This window comes from Aythya fuligula, chromosome 4, assembly GCF_009819795.1.
Source record: "Aythya fuligula isolate bAytFul2 chromosome 4, bAytFul2.pri, whole genome shotgun sequence".
Taxonomy (NCBI): domain Eukaryota; kingdom Metazoa; phylum Chordata; class Aves; order Anseriformes; family Anatidae; genus Aythya; species Aythya fuligula.
The window spans coordinates 12,664,432-12,683,654 of NC_045562.1; the positions used below are offsets into that span (position 1 = coordinate 12,664,432).

At 42.5% G+C, this 19,223-nt stretch overlaps 1 protein-coding gene across 1 annotated transcript; it reads right to left on the reverse strand.

The window, feature by feature from the left end:
* Nucleotides 1–893: 893 nt before the first annotated feature.
* On the reverse strand, nt 894–17,159 carry HIPK4 (homeodomain interacting protein kinase 4). The gene is made up of 2 exons (XM_032186215.1): nt 15,947–17,159; nt 894–1,069 (listed from the first exon to the last, which is right to left on the reverse strand). The coding sequence occupies exons 1-2, from the start codon at nt 17,157–17,159 to the stop codon at nt 894–896; spliced, it is 1,389 nt and encodes a 462-aa protein (XP_032042106.1).
* Between the last annotated feature and the right edge of the window lie 2,064 nt (nt 17,160–19,223).

Below are 19,223 nucleotides of genomic sequence, written 5' to 3' on the forward strand. Positions count from 1 at the left end.
CCACTTGGAGAGGGCTTTCACACACACACACCCTCACTCGTGCTTGGACCACTACTCCTTTGTGTTCCCAGTATGTGTTCAGAGGCAGTGCAAGGCCTCAGGGGATTTAGATGCAAGCACATCTCTAATAAACACAACATGAAAAGTGGCTTGTCAGAAACTTTGAACTTGGACAACCTTAAATTTGTCTAGGAACGCATCTCCCTGAGATCAGACAGCCATGCTGCAAGCTCCCAAAGCTCCAATCAGAAACAAAAATAAACTTTTTTTTTTTTTTTTTTCCCCAGAAACAGCTATGATGTTTCAGCACAAAGCAAGCAATGAATTCTCCCTAACTTAATAAATAATTTTATCAAATAAGGAAAATATAATAAACAAAACATTTTTGCTGAGGCAAACTGTTATAGGAAGTGTTGGCTGGAAGTATTGAAATTTAGCCTAGTGGAATGTAGCCTAATATAGACTGCTATAGGGAAAACTGATAGGTGAACTGAACCACTGGTGTACATGCTGGGTCTGTTTACAGCACTGGTGCATTGTGATATACCATGTGTTAATAGCATTTTAAATAACTGTCTACTCTCTGCTGCCACCAGCAGCAGCAGTCTTTACATTTCTGGAGGCCTCATAGGGAGGCTGCAATTTTTGTAAGAGTTCTGCAACAAAGACCTGTGCATCTGCAGCCATTCCAGTCCTGAAATCTATTAAGAACCATTCCCATGTAGCAAAATACTATTTAAAAAAAAAAAAAAAAAAAAAAAAAAAAAGCCTGGTTAAAAGTATGTAGTTAGTGACAGCACCGCATATAACAGCAGTATAGTGATCTGAAAACATGGGCGTTCCCACTTGCGTAGAGATTTGATCCCCCAAAATGCATCTTTAATGACTAAAAGTTACTTCAGGAGTTCCTGCCTTTGCTGTTCTGCTGCGAATACTGTACAAAATTCTGCAAATACTCGACTGCCCCAGCTGCCCCACCTCCCAACTGCTTCGCCTGCTACATCTGTTCCAATTGCTGCACCTCCTAACTGCACTTCATACTGAGTCAGAAGGACATACAGTTCTGCCCCTGATAGAACAAGAGGACCAAATTTGAAATGTTTTGCTATGTTTAGTTAGAAGGAGGACTAGACAGTTTGAGTGTCTAATGCTGCCTTACTAAAGAACCAGCCTTATCTGTAAGACCATACAGAATTGTAACACAGACAGGGGAAGGGGGGGGATAAGATAACCTAGGCCTGGAAGAGGTGCCTGTAAAAAATAGGTGCGGGACTCATGGTATGCACCTCTTTGGGTGTGTAAATGACTTAGTTTAGTATGCATGGCTAAGTTGGAACAAGATAAGAAAGAAGGAGATGGTCCGAGCATGCACAAGAACATAGTGAGGAAGACTACCGATGACCACCAGAGACCCCCAGAAGACCACTAGTGGAAACAAATGCACATGCACCAGGAATATTTACGTATTTTAACAAATTACAGCAAATGATATGAATATGTTAATTATCTCTCAGAAATCTAATGAATAAGTGTGTTTTAATTATATATACTGTCTGTATCCTGGACAATTTAGCACACACACTAGGTGGAGTGATTCCCCGTGCATCTGGTGCTGCAATTAAAGAATGCCTGCTTTATAAACTCCAAATTGAGTTTTAGAGAGTTTCTTTGACTGACCTTTACTGTATCAAACTGGCACACCTCCCCAACTCTCCCAAATGCCACACCTGCCCCAGCTGCTCTACCGGCCATAATTGCTCCAACTTTGTTGTCCTCCATCAGCAGCACAGTCCAGGGCAAAGCTAAATGCCAGCTGGTTAAGTCAAGAAGAGGCAGCTCTGCAGCAAATAAGATCTGCATTTGTTACCCCTCGAAGCACAGTTGTATATTCAGGATTACATTAGGGCACCTGTGCCGTGTCCTGCTCTGCTCATGCTTATCCCATCTCAGTGCTCATGGAATGGGCAGTAAAGGTGCAGGGAGATGTCTGTGACATGTGAAGCAAAAGTCAGGAATAAACAGTTTCCTCGGGGCAGAGGGCTAGCATACTGGAACACAGAGGTGGTTTGTCAGGGTCAACCTAACTTAGTGCATTTATTAATTTTCTAAAATAAACTGATAAAGTGACAGTGAGGTTAAAAGCACACTGAAGCAATTTAAGGAAGAGACCAAACAAACATCAGAGGCATTGCAATTATCTCCAGCTTAGATATTACAAATGCAGGAATTTCAGAAATAAGGTTTTGTTGCTGTAAAATTTGGTCAAAGAAACTCTCTAAGACTCAAGTTGGAGGTTTAGAAAGCAGACATTCTTTAATTGTGGTGCCAGATGCACAAGAGATCACTCCGGCCAGTGTGTGTGCCAAAATGTCCAGACTACAGGGGTTATATACAATCAAACCATACATATTCATTAGATTTAAAAAATAGTTAACATATCCACACTATTTTCTGAAACTTGTTGAAGTATATTTCTACTGGTGGTCTTTCAGGTTCTTCCATTGCTCCTTCATAGGTCAACAGTCAATTTAGGCATGCATACTAAGTTAAGTTATTTACATGGCCAACGACATATGCGTATCATGAGTTCCTCATCTAATCTTTTCAAACACATCCTCCAGGCCTGGGTAATCATTTACACATATAAAGTTTTTAAACTGTCTTCTACATAATTAAGCATAGCAAAGGTTTGGCCTGTCTGTTCATTAAACATTTCAGATTTGGCTCTATTATTCCATCAGGGAGAGAACCGTATGTACAAGTATTACTTATCAGTTTAGTTACATTTACTTAGGATAAGTAAGCTGAGGTGTGGAAATTTAATGTAGAATAGATACAGTAATTTAAGATCAGAATATAATTACTTTAAAATCTACATTGGATTAAAAAATATATTTTTCCCCATTTTGAAGTTAGAGATGCTTTCATTGGGGTTGAATGCATAGAGCATTTGAAGAAGCTATGCAACAATATTTTTTCCTGGCTAAAAAAAATTAATGATGCTCCATACTATAGCTACAGGAGAATCCAATTTTAATAGATATCAGTACGGAAACTGCTGAAATTTTTATACTGTATCAACAACACAGTCTTTTAGAAGTAATGTAGGCCTAAGTATCTGATTTCCCTTTGAAATGTCAACTAAAAGCTGCTGTTGAGGGGAAATTCAGGAATGGACCAATCCTCTGATTCAGCACGACAAGCTGTGCCTTTCTCCTCACCCTACCGCTCCTTCTATGTTGTGCTTCTGTGGCATAGCCACCAGTGGCCTTTCTTTAAGACCTTTTCTTTGAAGCATAGTAACCTTACCACACACATTTTTTTACAAATACACCTTATATGTGAGACAGTTTTCTTATACCATTTTCTTGAATTTTGGACATGAAGGTAACAAATCTTCATTAATACCCTCCCATCAAAAGCATGGGAGATCACAGACCTGTTTATTTCTTATAGCAAGAAAGGAATATTAGACCACATAATGTTACTTAAATTATGACACAAGAACATAGCATCAGAAGAAGCCTGTTTTGCAGTCTGGTTGTCTTTTTACATTTCACTAATTTGGAAAACTTTTTCAGTCTCACAAAAGAGATTGGCATATCTTTGGATATTGGCTTTTGTTAGTAACAAGCATGTTTGGACAGCTCCTTTTTCCTTAATTTATGTTGACCAAGGCTATTGTGAAAATAATAACTTCATTACACAGAATATAGTCACATTTGGAGATTATTTGTCATGAGGAATTTAAAAGAGCCTTCAATGTTATATGTGAGAGGAACCTAAATGACCATGAGAATATATATGGCACAGACATTTGTTGATAGACTTGGCTTCTATTCCTTGCTTTAAGTGAGGTAATACCCCTTAGTTTGAGCTTAGAGTTAATGTTAATATGTTTATCTAATCCTCTGAAAAACTCTGCTTCAAAGCATGGATGTTCAGACATCTTTAGACAAACTCCAAGGTAAATAGCCAGTCCCTGAGTGATGGCTTTCTACCATTGTATTCCTTGGATGCTGATACCCACACAAATGAACTGAACCGCCATTAATGTGGAACTCCTGGGAGAAGACAAGAGAGGGGACACAAAACTGCAGTGTCTTTAAGGAAGAGACATGGAGGTTGCTTTCCACAGCCTTGTTGACACAGTACCTCCCACTGAATGTGTGTTGGTAACCCAGGGTTAAAATGAGCTAGCATTGCCACATCAACACCATATGACTCTTCCCATTAGTGAATACCAGTTGATAATTTAATAGCCTGAAGAAGAGATGAAAAATGAGGCTAGGTGGTGGCAGCCAGCACATCTATTCAGCAGTAAATCTTTCTTCTTCAGTGGGTACTGGCTACTACACTCTTGTTTACAATGGCTTAATTCTGTTTGTATGTGAAAGCTCAAGAAAAAGAGGTGATGTGTTGGTATCCTAGCTAAGAGCAGGCTGCCTACCTCCATGGTGTGTCAAAACTAGGATTAAAAATCCCCTAAAGTTATTTTACTTGGAGGACATCATTGAGAGACAAAAGCAGACATCAGAAAAAACACTAGAGGGCTAATTTCACAATCTAATCTCCTTCCAGTCCTTGAGGAGAAAGATGTGAGCATGAGTCCCTTACTGGGGTTTTTGATGAACAGCTTTGAAAGGGTTTGCTTTAATTTGATGCGGAATCAATATACAGAATCATCTTAATTTCTTTAGGAATATGAACTTCGTGTTCATTTTTCTAACCCTCCACTGATGAGTGAACAGGGGGTTGAAAAGCACGGTGTAACCTTGTTGCAAAACTTTGCCAAGATGCCTGAAGCCATAACCAGGACTAATAAAATCACAGTTCAGATATGGCATCTAGCTTGAGGTTGCTGCTTTGACTCTTAACAGATTGTTGAGTTTCTGAAGAATCTGGATAAACGTCAGTTTGTGAAAAAAAAAAAAAAAAAAAAAAGGTTTTAGAAATAAATTTAAGTTTTTAGAAAAAGTTCTTAGAAAGAAATTAAAATAAAGAAAGTTTCTGAACTTTAAAGAGACAAAATGATTTTAAAAGTAGCACTGGCATGGAGGAATAAGACACTGATACAATACTTGCTGTATGTCATGATAATATTCCTTTGTGGTTTCCTCAGTGAGTATGGAATTATTCCTTCTCTTTCAGAATCCATACAAGACTTAGCCATGGCAATTACAGGCATCATTAACAAGATCTGAACAGCCTCTGACACACAGATCAACTTAGAAATAGAATGCTAAGGTAACATCTTGCCCCTATCCACATGAATAAAACCACCACACCTGCCTATACAGCTTTTTGACTATGCTACACATAATTTTCTATTCTATTCTATTCTGTTAATTCAGTGAAGTTAAAAATAAACAAAAATCTTCATAAAAGAGTGTTTTTATAAGTTTTCAAAATTTTACAGAAGTCACAGTTCCAATTCCCACATCTCAATGTGGGGAAAAATACAAAAAATGTTAAGAACATACTACTTCCTGGAAAGCTTCACTCAAACTATTGTGACAATTTCAGATTTCCCTCTTCAATAATCTCTTCTTGATGGAAAGTACTACACTTTGAGTATAGACAGAAGTTTTCATGAAGTTCCTAATACCCAAACACCTTTGGAGTCCCTCATTGTGTTCTAGTGAACAAGGAAATATTTAGAAGCTTCCAAAGCTGCCACAAACAAACAAATAAATCAATAATGATGATCTCATTCTCTGGTAGCTCGAATTGCAAAATAAATTTAAAAGCTTAATTTATGGTCCAAGAATGAATAGAATTTTTTCTCAAAGGTACTGATAGAATTCATGTATTTAAATTTGTGTATCTAAGGACAGTTACACATGGCTTGTAAGACCATGGTTTTCAAATATAGGTGCTTGGTATTGGTTCTCTGCATATTTATTTTGTCTACGGAAGAAAGAGATCAAACAGCTTTCACTGAAATGGGGAAATGTGAGTTTTAGGCAAAGGCTAAAGTTAGACAAGAGATTCAGCTATGGATGATCCACAGAAAAGGCGATGTAAGGAAGAGAGTTTCTTCTTCAAAATACATCTGTTAGCAGTTTCAAGATGGCAAGCAGAAATCATTAGGATTTCTACATTATGATCAGAGTGATGGGTTAAAAACCTCAAAGCCCTTACTTAATAGCTTTTGAATTTAATTTATTTTATTTTTAAGAATTTAAAATATAAACAGAGGAAAGAGAGAGAGGGAGGGAGAGAGACAGTAAAATGTTCAGATATAAAATTGTGTAGACTCCCTGTTTGACATTCATAATTACATTTTGAAATCCATTCCAGAGAAATATTTCCAGTCATCTGAAACAAGATTCAGCAGGGATATGTTTAGGAATTGTATTTGAGTGTTTTACTGTGTCACCAGTTTGTTTATTTATTTATTTATTTATTTATTTATTTATTTATTTATTGTTAAATGAATTAATCCATTTCTCATCTGGCTAATCTTAAAGGAGGAAGTGTGAGGGTTTTTATGTCTTTTACCTTATTCTATGTGTATCACTGAATGTTCTAATTGGATGTGTTTCACTGAGTAATACAGAGCTGAGTTAGAAATGGATTAGTCACGTTGAAAATGCTGTCCAAGAAAAGGATGTAAGATTTCAATTTTAACATAATTATGAATATTTTTAAAGAGAAGTATTCTAAAAGTACATTATAAACAGGTGTCCATTCACAGTTAGTCACTGTGGATAAGTCTTATCCCTGCTCATTTAAATAAGTTCTGGAATCATTGCTAGCAGAAGTATATCTTTTTAGGAACTTATGAAACAAACTGTGACCCATTTGAATTAAATGGACAAGAGCAAGCTTTAATAAGTGGATTTTGTTCCCTTCTTTCATTTCCATGAAGACCATGAAAAATTGGACCAAAATACTTGGCTGCTTCTTTTAGCTAGATTTCTAACCATGGCTTGGGTAAACAACACTTATTACTAGACAATAGCCTGAAGCTATAAAAATGAATTGCTCAATAGTTTTATTTGAGGTCAAAAATAAAAAAAGAAAACAAACAAACAAAATAAATAATAAAAATAAATTACCTAAATGGATTTTGGGGTCAGGCCACTTGGAAAAAGCACAGAATTGGCTTTGTCCAAGTTATAGAGTAATATGTAACATGTCTAAAGTCTCTCTTCTTACAAATCTAGATTTTTACAAACCTCTGTTAAATAAATGCTCTGTTTAAATCACAGAAGGAATAATGCCATTTAAAAAATAACAACTTAAAAAAGCAATTGTGAAGATTCTTAATGCAATTTATGTTGCTTTAAAGTAGGATTCATCTCATCTAAGTTTCACCATCTGAAAACAGGTGTTTGTCTCAGCTAGACTCTCTTTGGACACTTGATGAAGGAACTTTGAAAATCATAGAGGCAATTCAGTCTACTGACATGTGATGAATATCTGTGGCAACAGACCATGAGGGGAATCCACAAAGGGCAGTTTGGATAGGATGACTAGCATTTTAGACTAAGCAAAAAGAACCCTTTTCTCTATACAGGCAAGAAGAATCTGCTTTAAGGTGTCAAATAGTGCCCAGTGATGAACTAACCTGATCAATTTAGCTTGAAGTGGATGAGGGAGCACTCGTGGACTTTTCCCCTAGGAAATCTTTAAGGACAGTAACCTCCCAAAATGGAATGAGTAGCTGCTAGCAAGACATACTAACCTCTTCAACACTCATCCTCTGCTCTAGAAGAGAAAAAGTGATCACAGCCGTTGAGTAATGGAAGGTAAAAGGAACTCGTAGGTAAAAAGTCAAAAGTTCATCTGTTCAATGGAACAGATCGTATGATTGTAACTTTCCTAAATGTGCTTTGCCTGCTTGTGCAAGCAGTTGCTGATGAGAGAGAGAAATTATGTCACAACCCTTGGTGTAGTCAACATTACTCACCCACATTTGTTTTCATCTTAATTTTTCATAATATTTAGTTGTGTTTCTGAGAGAAGATTCTTTTCAAGAAAGAATGATGAGGAAAAACCAGTCATGGTGTCAAGGGAGAAAAAAATGCTAATTACTCTCTTTAAAGTCCCAATGAATAACATCAAAGTTATCTTTTTTTTTAATTTTCATAGCTTCATGAATGATTTAATGGTGGCTGTAGTCTACTGAATTGTATTAGTTAATTTTGCCATATTTAATACTACTATTTGAGGTTTGATAAAGTTTATAACATATCTTCCGCTAACTTCTATCTGCGAAATTCTCATTGGTAGTGTGAATTCTGCAGTGAAATACTAACCTTATTTTTTTTTTTTTACTTTTTATTTTACTTTTTTTTTTTTTTTTTAAGAACAAATAAGTTTTAGACAAAAAAGAGATAAAAACTGTATTGGAACTAGATGTTCATAATGAGCTTTGGTCCCTGGAAAAAAAGGAGAGTAAAAATGTGTAAACTCCCTTCCTTCATGTTAACAACTCTTGAATAAGTTATCATCATCAGGCTAAGAAAAGATAGAAAAGAAAATCCTAAAAAAGGATGAATGGAGAAAACTGGGAGCACTGAGGCAATACCATGAGGCAACAAAGCTGATGAAGGATCTAGAGAACAAGTCTTATGAAAAGTGGTTGAGGGAATTGGGGTTATTTAGCCTCAAGTAAAAGAGGCTCAGGGGAGACCTTATCAATCTCTACAACTACCTCAAAGGAGGTTGTAGCAGGGTGAGGGTCAGTCTCTTCTCCCAGGCAACAAGTGATAGGATAAGAGGAAATGGCTTTAAGTTGCACCAGGAAAGCTGGGAGGGAAGGGAAGGTGGTAGACTGGATATTAGGAAAAATTTCTTCACTGGAAGTGTTGTGAAATATTAAAACAGGCCGCCCAGGAAGTTATTGAGTCACCATCCCTGGAGATATTCAAAAGATGTGTAAATGTGGTGCTTAGGGACATGGTTTAGGATTAGACGGCTGTGTTAAGTTAATGGTTGGACCTGATGATCTGAGAGGTCTTTTTGAACTTAAATGATTCTACGATTCTATAGCAAAGTTTGCAGTTATTGCTACTGCAGGTAAGAAAGAAAATGATTCCATTATCAATATACTGGTGTAATACATGCATCAGAGAATAATTTTCTAGAGAAAAAGTCACTCTTTTTTTTACTGCATTTTTTTTTTAATTTTTCTTTTAAGTGCAGTAACAACACATTATCTCACTAGAGTAAAAACAGGCCAACACCTGATGTTCTCAAACTGGAAAGTGAAAGGAAGGGATTTTCTTGCCACTTGCTGATTTTTTATTTTTTTATTTAATGGAACAAAACAAAAACTGTTCTCCAAGTTTCACTGGAGGGAATAAAAGTAGAAAAAAGGGGAAAATCAATTTTCTCTGTGTTCTTGCCCTCTCACCCACATACTAAATAAAGGAAAACTAAAGAAAGACAGGTCTAAATCATTGGGGAAAAGCATCAAAGCCAAAACAAAATCTTCTGATTGAACTGAAATGTTGCCATTTCCCCTTCACTTTCTGGAACACTTAGGAATGAATTTTTTGGTGTCAGTGGTGGTGATGTTCTGTTTTTCTTTGTTTGTTTGCTTGCTTGTAGAGAGCAAAAGTGGCAGGAATCTGGAGGGAATGTTCTATCCTTGGTAGCCACAAGCTTGATATGAGCCATGGGGGAACCACAGGTAGAGAATAGAGAGGAAGCTGTGCACTCAATTTAGCATATGTCTCCACACATGCTAATAGGATCTATGATTTTAGACAGGCAGCCCTTCTCTGAGGTACAGTGGATAAGGAAGGATAAGATGGGAAAGAGCATGAAAGTCCATCTGATGCCTGTGCTGGCTAATTAACTGACTAGCCAGCAGTATGAAGGACATAGTTTATGAACAAGCTGTGTGAGGCAAATACATTCATTGTGTTAACAAAGTTAAGGGTGTTCATTTGCTAAGAGAGTCTGTTCAAGAACTGTAAATCTCTCTGATGATAATACAGTTTAGTGGGCATCTAGAAAAGCAGTAAGATGCTGTTAAGAAGAGCTTTGCCAGGAAGAGGTAAGTGTGGGTTGAAGCAAATCTGTTGTAATGACACACAAAAATGGATCTTTAATTGATAGTTCATACTTAACTCATGAAAGCTAATCAAAAGTCCTGTGGGCTAGGGAGCCTGGACCCCCAGTGTACTGAAAGCCCTATCACAGAAGGTATCTCACAAAAGTCTTCCAGTACAAAGATAGGTGTTACATAAAGATGGAGAATTATTTGTAAGAGATCTGAAAGTGAATTTGATGGAAGAGTTTTTGCATAATTTTGAAATTGGTAATGATATCGTGGCCTTTCCCATGGTATAAGCCTGAGAAATTGGCTTGTTTGTTAAATCTACTCAAGCAGGAGAGGATAAAGTATACTTTCACATGCAAAACCAGTTTTTAATAACAACTTTCACATGCAAAAACAGTTTCAAATAACAAATCTGAATTATTAGGACTCATCAAACATCTTTCCTGAACATGTGCAAGAGCAGAGAGATGCTAGGTGTCCTGCCCTGCTGCTCCCTTTTCCCTGGTCCTCTGCTGCAGTCAGATGCATGTGAAGAACACACATGGTCAGAAAGAAAGGCTCCATGTTGGGCAGAGTTGAGAGGTGCTCTTAGATCTGGCAACATTATGGTGGTACAGCGTGAAACAGGATCAGTAGCTTTAATATAATCATAATCCCTACATTTTCCCTTGCAGCACGAGAGTCTGATAATACTCAGTGCTTGCTGAGCTTTCCCGGTTTGGCCACAGAGCACGCAAGGTTTATGTGAATCACTGTCAGAGGGCAAGTATAAATTGTGATAAGTAGCCTATATGTAAAAGCAGTATTTCTGCATCAAGTAATAATGCTGTGTTTCCTGGGAAATGAATGGTTGAAATCTATCCCTTGTCACACAGTAACACACACAATAAATGTAATTTTAAATCCATTATAATGCTGTCAAATACATTAAACAAAAATATACAGTGGATTTATCTACCAGAAGATTTACGGATTTCCTGAGTGGTACATCATTATCGGAACTGTCAATTTGAAAATAAAAATTGTCAAACCATCACTGGAACATAATAAAAGCTGTGACAGAAATACACAATAGCTACCAAGTTTTTTAAAAATAAAACCTTCAAAAAAAACACTCCACACACAATTATCACCTCTGTAGACTGCCAAGGAAGCAGTAAAGTACTGAAGGATACTAAAAAGCAAAGTGCAGTATCCAGCATATTTAACACCAGCACTGCACCGATTACTACATGTAAGCACCATTGAAGAGCAGAGTGTTGTGCTTTTAATGATGGAATCCAAAGAGGCTTACATACAAAAGAGTTAAAGTCCCAGCCAAAACTTGTGCATCTTTTGTTCTCACATTATTTTGTCTCAGATTTGCACCCCTTGCTGGGCTTCTGACTAGTCAGCCTTAGACATCTTTGCCTCCTTATTTGAGCTGAGAGAAGGGCAAGAAGTAGCTTTGTCACAGTCTGCAAGTAATTATAAAACAAAAGGTATCTTTCACATAGCTTTAGGTGAGCTTTCCCTACCTGAAAGCTTGCCAGGCTGATGTGTTCAAATCCCAGGAAGCCAGTTCCATACATTACTTTAACTTCAGAACAGTACGATTCCATTTTTTTCTTCCACATTCTTTACGATTCCTCCACCACATTATTTCCTGCCAGACACAAGCTTATATTGTGATGCTGTCCCACAACCCTAGGACTATTGCTCCCAGATTTAAGCATGCTTTTCCTCATCTCCCAAATATTGCAGTTTCTCTAGATTTATGAATTAACCCTCTGAGTACATCTGGTAATCAATAGCATACAGACACAGCCAACATAAGTGATTCTATACGATTACTCTGAAATTTGTCAGAAAAATGATATATACAGTCCTGTTGCATTTCTCTAACTCATGTTCTTCACCATGCCTGGTCATTCTTTGAAGAGGATTTTCTTTGGTTCTCCAGTGAGGATTTTTAAAGGAACATAGTATCCTTCATTTTGACTTTTTTTTTTTTTTTTTTTTTGCTTCACACAAGCTCTCTTTCACAAGTAGTTCACCACCTATCTCATTCACTAGCTAAGTCAGATCCACTTGCAACAAAAGCATGCCTCTCCTTTCTTCCCAGGAGACTGTGCCCCTTATAACGTGTTTTTTTGTTTTGTTTTGTTTTGTTTGTTTGTTTGTTTTTTGGTTTGTTTGTTTTGTTTTGTTTTGTTTTTCCCCATTACATTTTTAAGATGCTACACCAACAGCTGTTTACAAGGAAGTTCTTGTGCTACAACACCGTTCCTTTCAGGGTAGGGCTGGGGTTTCTCTCTGCTGTTACCATCTCAGTGCTTCACTGGGCTTCTCCTTGGAGGAGAGTCATTTACTCCATTATTCTTCATGTTAATTACATGTCAACTCTCAAAGTTTCATTGACCACAGAAGTGAAAGATAACAGGGAAAGCAGACAGTGTTTCTCATACAAAATGAGAGTTTACAGTTTCACATCTAGAAGCATAAAGAGACCTGAAGAGGTGGCTTATTAACAGGTCAGTAGGAACCATAATAAACTCCAATATCTGATAACTGAAGCAGGACTATATCTCAGATTGAAAGGAACACTTGATTTATACAGGAAGAGCAGTTAACCATTGAAATGATTTGGCAGGGGCCATGATATCTGTGTCATTTGAAATCTTCATAACAATCTTATGAGCCCTGAAAGACCTGATAATGCTTAGAGGAGTTTAATGCAGCGTGTGCATCCTCTTCTCAGGCTTGTAGTGAGAAACGGGCCGGACTGATGGTCAGAATATTTATTGACCTAAAGAACAGATGCTTTAATTGATGGATAGATATGATGGCAACAATTTCTGTTGAGTCAGTATTTCCTCGAGAGTTTGGCAATCTCGATATGAAGGTTTTCTGGGGCAGACACATTCTGCAGCAGAGCCAGGGACGGCAGCGGGCATAGCTTTTCATTTTTTTTAGGGCTTTTTTCCTGCCCTGAGGCCCCTCGAGGCAGCCGAGGGAGCCACCAGGGCCTGGCAGCCCTTGTGAGGGTGGCTGAGGAGGCACAGGCGGGGCCGGCAGCACCTTCTGCCCAGGCCTATGGAGCCAGGCCATACAGACAGCAACCCTAGCCATGGTCACCACCAGCTGGCAAACACTCAATAAAGCATTCACCAAAAAGACTGTGGTGACACAGACCGGGTGCCTGCCCCAAGATGCAGCAGTTCAGGCTCCTGGCTGCAGGGAGTGCCTGAGTCAGCCGCTACCAATGGAGGCTGACAGAGATACTGCCTGCGTGAGGTGAAAGCAGGTGGAGGATCGGAGCAGCCTGGTGGCAGAGCTCAAGGAGGAGGTGGAGAGATTAAGGAGTTTTTTTTAGGGTACTAAAAAAAAAAAAAAAAAAAAAGTTATGGTTAGGGTTAACACTCAAGCTAAAATGCTGTGTCTGTGTTTGAGTTGGGGTTGTGCCTTGGTGAGTGTAGGGGTAGTTTTTAAGTTGGTGCATCAGAAGGCCAGGTTTCAATGTCCTGTAGTGTATTTTGACCCATCAGCACAGCCTTCTGGTTTTTAGATAGCCTACTCAAGTGCCTGATTTCTCCTGCGAGTCATGTTATTACACTGAATTGAACTTTTTATTTATTTTTTTTTTGTGTGTAACCTGTTAGATCAGTCTATAGTGCTTCTTCACCACCGCTCCTTCTTGGTCACTCTTGTTCCCTGTATTGTGGGGTCCCTTCCATGGGATGCCATCCTTCCCAAACTGATCCAGCGTGGGCTTCCCACAGGCAGCAGCTCTTCCAGAACTGCTCCAGATATGGGTCCGTACCACGGGGTCCATCCCTCAGGAGCAAACTGCTCCAACCTGGGTCCCCCACAGGCAGCAGCTCGCCCCAGGCCCCCTGCTCCTGCATGGTCTCCTCTCCACGGGCTGCAGCTCCAGTCTAGAACCTGCTCCGGCAGGGGTCTTCCACAGCCCGTAGCCTCCATCAATGCAGGTCCACCTGCTCCACCATGGTCTCCTCCACGGGTTGCAGCATGAACCCCTGCTCCCCCATGGGCTGCAAGGGGACATCCTGCTTCACCTTGGGCCTCACCACAGGCCACAGGGGACTTCTGCTCCGGCACCTGGAGCACCTCTCCCCCTTCTTTCTTCACTGACCTTGGTGCCTGCAAGGCTGTTCCTCACTCCTCTCACTCTCCCAGCCGCTGTGTGGCACAGCATTTTTTTTCCCTGTCTTAAATCTGATCTCACAGAGGTGCAAAACAACATCGCTTATTGACTCGGCTCTGGTCAGCAGTGGGGCCCTTACCTAACATGGGGCAGCTTCTAGATTCTTCTCACAGAAGCTACCCCTATGGCCCCCTGCTACCAAAACCTTGCCATGTAAACCCACTACACTTAGGAAGCTCAACTTCAAAATCTGTTCCTTCTTCTGACTGAGTATGATCTGTTGTCCTCAGAAATCTAGAGAACCCAGACGCAGTTGCTGCTGGAAATAGCAATCAGGGACAAGGCCTGTTCAGTCTTTCTAGACATCTTGGTGCAAATCCAACCATTATTTTGAGATAGAACTGGGGGAAACATATGGGGGGGACATGGACACACATTGAGGGTGGTCATACCAGGGGGGACACACTGTGCAGGGCCAGCTGTGGGTAGTGGTCAAGCAGGACCGGAGCTCCCCGTACAGTGTGGACATCGCAATGCGGGGCGCTGGGAGTGGCTGTGCGGCTCCTGCTGTGGGGTGAGGAGGAGCAGACCTCAGCCAATCCCAGCACTATGCTTTGGGTGTTTTGGGGGGTACAGAGCACTTTTCGTAGACTTTGTGTTGAAATTAAAGGTGGGTGCCATGCCACTGGGTAGCACCTGCATCCTTTGTGCCACCCTGTGTGGTGTAAGCGAGCATCAGTCCCAGGACACCCTGAGATCCTGGGACACCCTGCGGTCCCAAGTCCATCTTGCACCCATCAAGGAGATACAAAACGCTCATTCAACAGCTTTATTGGGGAGCACTGCAATGGCCAGTGCCCACAAGGGTGGTATGCCTGCTCCCCTTCAGCACCTGGTTATGAGTGGAGCAGAGAGGTTATGCGGAGGTGAGGAATAGGAAGGTCCGGGATGCTCAGAGGTGGGCGCGGGGTCTCTTGTCTCTCGCTGGCAGCTCAGTGGCACTGCAGGTAGTGGGGGCCTGAAGGAGCTGCAAGTCCTGTTCTGATGAGCCGGGCTCGGGGCTGGTGATGGGATAGGGGCTGTCAGGGCTGTGCTGCCTCATCAGGGCTCGCTGTGGGTGAGAAAAGCACCAGGGGGTGAGCAGCACGGGGGAGGTGTCACAGCCCATGCTGTGGGTCTCTGTGTGGAGCTGGGGACCCAGGGACAGGGAGAACCTATGATGTTAGGAGCACATGGGGACATGCAATGGCAGAGACCCCAAAATGCATGATGTGGGGCTGATGGGGACATGGGGCTGATGGGGACATGGAATGGTAGGGACACTAGTACCCATGATATGGGGCTGATGGGGAAATGGAGAACATGGGGCCCTGAGGAACCCAGAACACCCATAATATGGGATTCAGGGAGCATGAGGGACCTGCAGCACCCATGACGTGGAGCACCAGGGGACATGGAGCACCAGTGGACATGGAGCACCAGGCACCTGGAGCACCCAGGCACTTGCAACCCCCGGGGGACCCAAAGCACCCTGGACCCTGTGCCATCCCCTTGCCCCACAGTGGTACCTTGGCATGGGGTGAGGCAGACGCTCCCCTGTGCATGCTCTGCTCCTAGCTGCCACCTGGCCCTGCCACCGGGAGGGGACGGTGGCCCCAACACAATCAGGTTACTTGAAACCGTGTTCATCTTGGGGCGTTGTGAGTGCTGTGCTGCCCGGTGCCAGCTCCCATAGTGGCAGGGGATGGGGTGGCAGGCACCGTGCTGGCTCTCCTCACCCAGGCTGAGGTTGTCCATCTGAGTGGTGGCTGTCTGTGCACTGCAAGAACCATACTTCTCTGGTGGGAATGCGGTGCCTTCTTCCACAGTAGGAGTGGCGGTGGCACCAGCAGCATCCTCGCGGGACGCCTGGGCAGCTTGCTGGCACAGCTGGTAGTACTGGGTGGCCTGGAAGCTGGACTCCAGCTGCCTCATGGAGATGAACGGGTGCTTGAGGGCGGTGCTGGGCGTGATCCTCTCATGTGAGTCCCAGGTGAGCATCCTCTGCACCAGCTCCACCATCCCGTGCAGGTCACAGCGTTCGGCCAGCGCCTCCTGCTCGGCGCCAAGCAGCGGTCGCATGTTGACTGCCACCATCTGCTCCAGCGAGGAGAGGATGTATCTCCTCCGCCCCACCGTCACCTTTGCCCCAACCACTGCCACCTCCGGCTTCAGCTGCCAAGATCCAGCCAGATCTGGCGCCCGCCGGAAAAAGCGCTGAGCTTTGCGGGCAGTGCATAGCAGCCTCCCCGGCGGCAAACCCTGCGTCTTGCAGATGTAGCGGACCTGCTCGTCCTCATTTCTGCCTGGATAGAGCGGCCTGCCCAGGTGGAGCTCGGCCACCACGCAGCCCAAGGACCACATGTCCATCTTCTCGCAGAAGGGCAGCCCCAGCAGGATTTCGGGCGCCCGGTAGAAGCGGGTCTGGATGTAGGGCTCCTTGATGAAGCACGCCTCGCTGAAGATGCAGGCCGAGCCAAAGTCCACCAGCTTCACACGGAAAGGGTGACGCGCATGGTCCACCAGCATGATGTTCTCCGGCTTCAGGTCAGCGTGGATGATGGTGAGCTCCTTCAGCTTGGCCAACGCCACCAGCACCTGCGCCACGATGGTGCGGATGTGCCGCACGGGCAGCGGCGAGAAGTTGTTCTTCTTCTGGAATTCAAAGAGGCTTTGCTCCAGCAGCTCGAAGACCAGGTAGGTGCAGGCACTGTCCTGAAAAGACTCAAGGAAGCGGACGATGTGCGCTGCCTCCGTGTCCACCGCCTGCAGCGCCCGCAGCACCTTCACCTCGTTCCAGGCACTCTGGCCTTGGTTGCCTTCATTCCTCAAGATCTTAATGGCAACCATCTCTCCTGTGCTCTTCCGACAGCTCCTGGCCACCTCCCCGAAGGACCCCTTACCCACCATGTCCACAATATCGTAGAGCTCGCCACCCACCACCAACGTCATTATGGCTCGGGAGGGGACGGGGTGGGACAGGGACAGACAGGATCGTCGCCATGATGCTCCCTCGGGGACCCAATTCTGGGCCATGGTTCTGTCGCTGTTTCACTGGGCCAATGGCCGTTCCCATGGCCACCACCACACACCTCCCCACCCCCCGCCCTCCAGCTCCACCCATGGATGTGCTCAGGACCAGTTCTCACACTGACTTTTATTCCAGCAGCACCAAGCTTTGGTGAGCAAAAGCCCATGGCAGTGTCAGCACCAGCACCCACTGTGCAGGAAACTGGGGAGGGGTGTGAGAAAAATCTCAATAATTTTCTTCTGACAGGTCCCCCGTTGGTCTGACTGCAGGTAATTTTCTTATTTACCTTAGGATATACTACACAACTCCTGCATACTTGTTCAGCCACAGGAGGCCTCCAGTGTGCCCGAGAGAGCACTAGAGAGCCCTGCGAGGCCTCCAGAGGCCATTAGATTCCTGGAAGAGTCCTAATTTTGCCTCTAGGGTGCAAGAGGAGCCTTGTAGGGAACCTTAGTGTGCCCTGGGAGACCTCTAGGGTATCCAAGAGGACACAGGGTGTCACTGGGAGGCTTTCCAGGGGAGCTAGAGGGCACTGGGTAGCCCTCAAGTGCCTGATTTCTCCTGTGAGCCATGTTATTACATGGAATTGATTATTTTTTTTGGCATGTAATCTGTTATGCTCCTAGATTATTTTTGCCTATGTAAAGAAAGGTTTGAGCTAATTTCAGCTGAAATAGTTTCAGTTACTTGCTTGGTCATAGTGTCCTTTCAATATTCAAAGCTGAAGCAAAAGCACGGGAATTGTTGCTTCCAGAAACAGCCCAGTTCTCTTATCTGCACCCTGTTGAGCTAAGCCAGATAAAATACTACTACTACTACTAATAATAATCAATAAGTCAATAAATCAACCAATAAACACACACAGCTGTTGCTCCTCCTGCTATCTTTCTCCCTTTTGCTTTTTCCCTCCCCTTTCCCAGGTGATTGGGATGGGTGTCAGGTGGGGCTGATGGTATATGAGCCACAGTCATCTCATCAGAGAGCTCTTTGTACTCTTTGGGATAAGTGCTTTGTTTTTCCTTCAGTCAGTTACAGGGATATTTAGGTGGGTCAGAGCCTATGGACTAATGCGTTTCCAAGTTGAGAGAGGTAAGCACATCTTTTTGAGGTAACAACTAGTAGGATCTTTTAGACTAAAGCAATCTATGTAGTAGTAGGTGCATGTATTTTATGCAGATCCCCTTCAGGTAATTCTTATAGCCTGTTTACAGATAGGATGGCAATGTTACTTCATGTGTTTGCTTTGTGGTTCTAGTCATGTGTTTGCTTTGTGGTTCTAGGTCTCATCTGATTTTTGCAGAATTATGGGGCTTACTGTGAATGTGACTTTGTCTTAACCTGTATGTCAAATGTTATCAAAGTTACAACCTTGGTGGTAAAGTGATGGAGCAGGGTTTAGGGGAAAAAATATATTCTCCGAATTCCACGTGCCAGAATGTATCTGAAACCAGCAGTGGTAGGCATGTAAGGTGTAGTTTTTTTGGAGTTAGGGACAGTTTGTTATATCTTTGGAAATTTTTTTATGTTGTTTTGCTGGCTGTAGAGTCTTTAGACCTTGTAGCCATCTAGATTTTAAGTGTTTGGAATTCACTTAATAGAGGGATATTTAGCAGAGGTTGCTGGCCAACTTGTTTTTGCAACATGGTGGGGTATGCTCCTGATTTTGGATTATATTTTAATCTCTAGACATTTAAAGCCATTTGTGTAACACTCCAGAGGATTCACAAAGAGCTTTAGTATGCACCAGAAGGGGTTTGACCACATAGGTGCAGTATTACCGAGAGACTGAGCAGGGTCACCTTTTTTTAGCTGTAAAGTCTGTGATTACCCCTGCTGGGGCTGCTGTGCATTCATGGCCTGTTAGCATTTGTGGCCCTGAGGGTTGTTTTTTTATTTTCTGGCTCTGTTCTCTGTGCTTGAGTCCTCTGTTGATGACTGAGAGACTCCTGTCTTCACAGGAATATTTTTTTGATCATGGGGAGGTT

Excerpts from the sequence above, each read along its gene's own strand:
- HIPK4 (XM_032186215.1), bottom strand. The coding sequence starts at position 17,159 with ATGACGTTGGTGGTGGGTGGCGAGCTCTACGATATTGTGGACATGGTG. Across the intron at positions 1,070-15,946 it reads GATGGACAACCTCAGCCTGG|GGGCAGAACTGTATGTCCTT; the intron begins GTGAGGAGAGCC and ends TTGTTCTATCAG.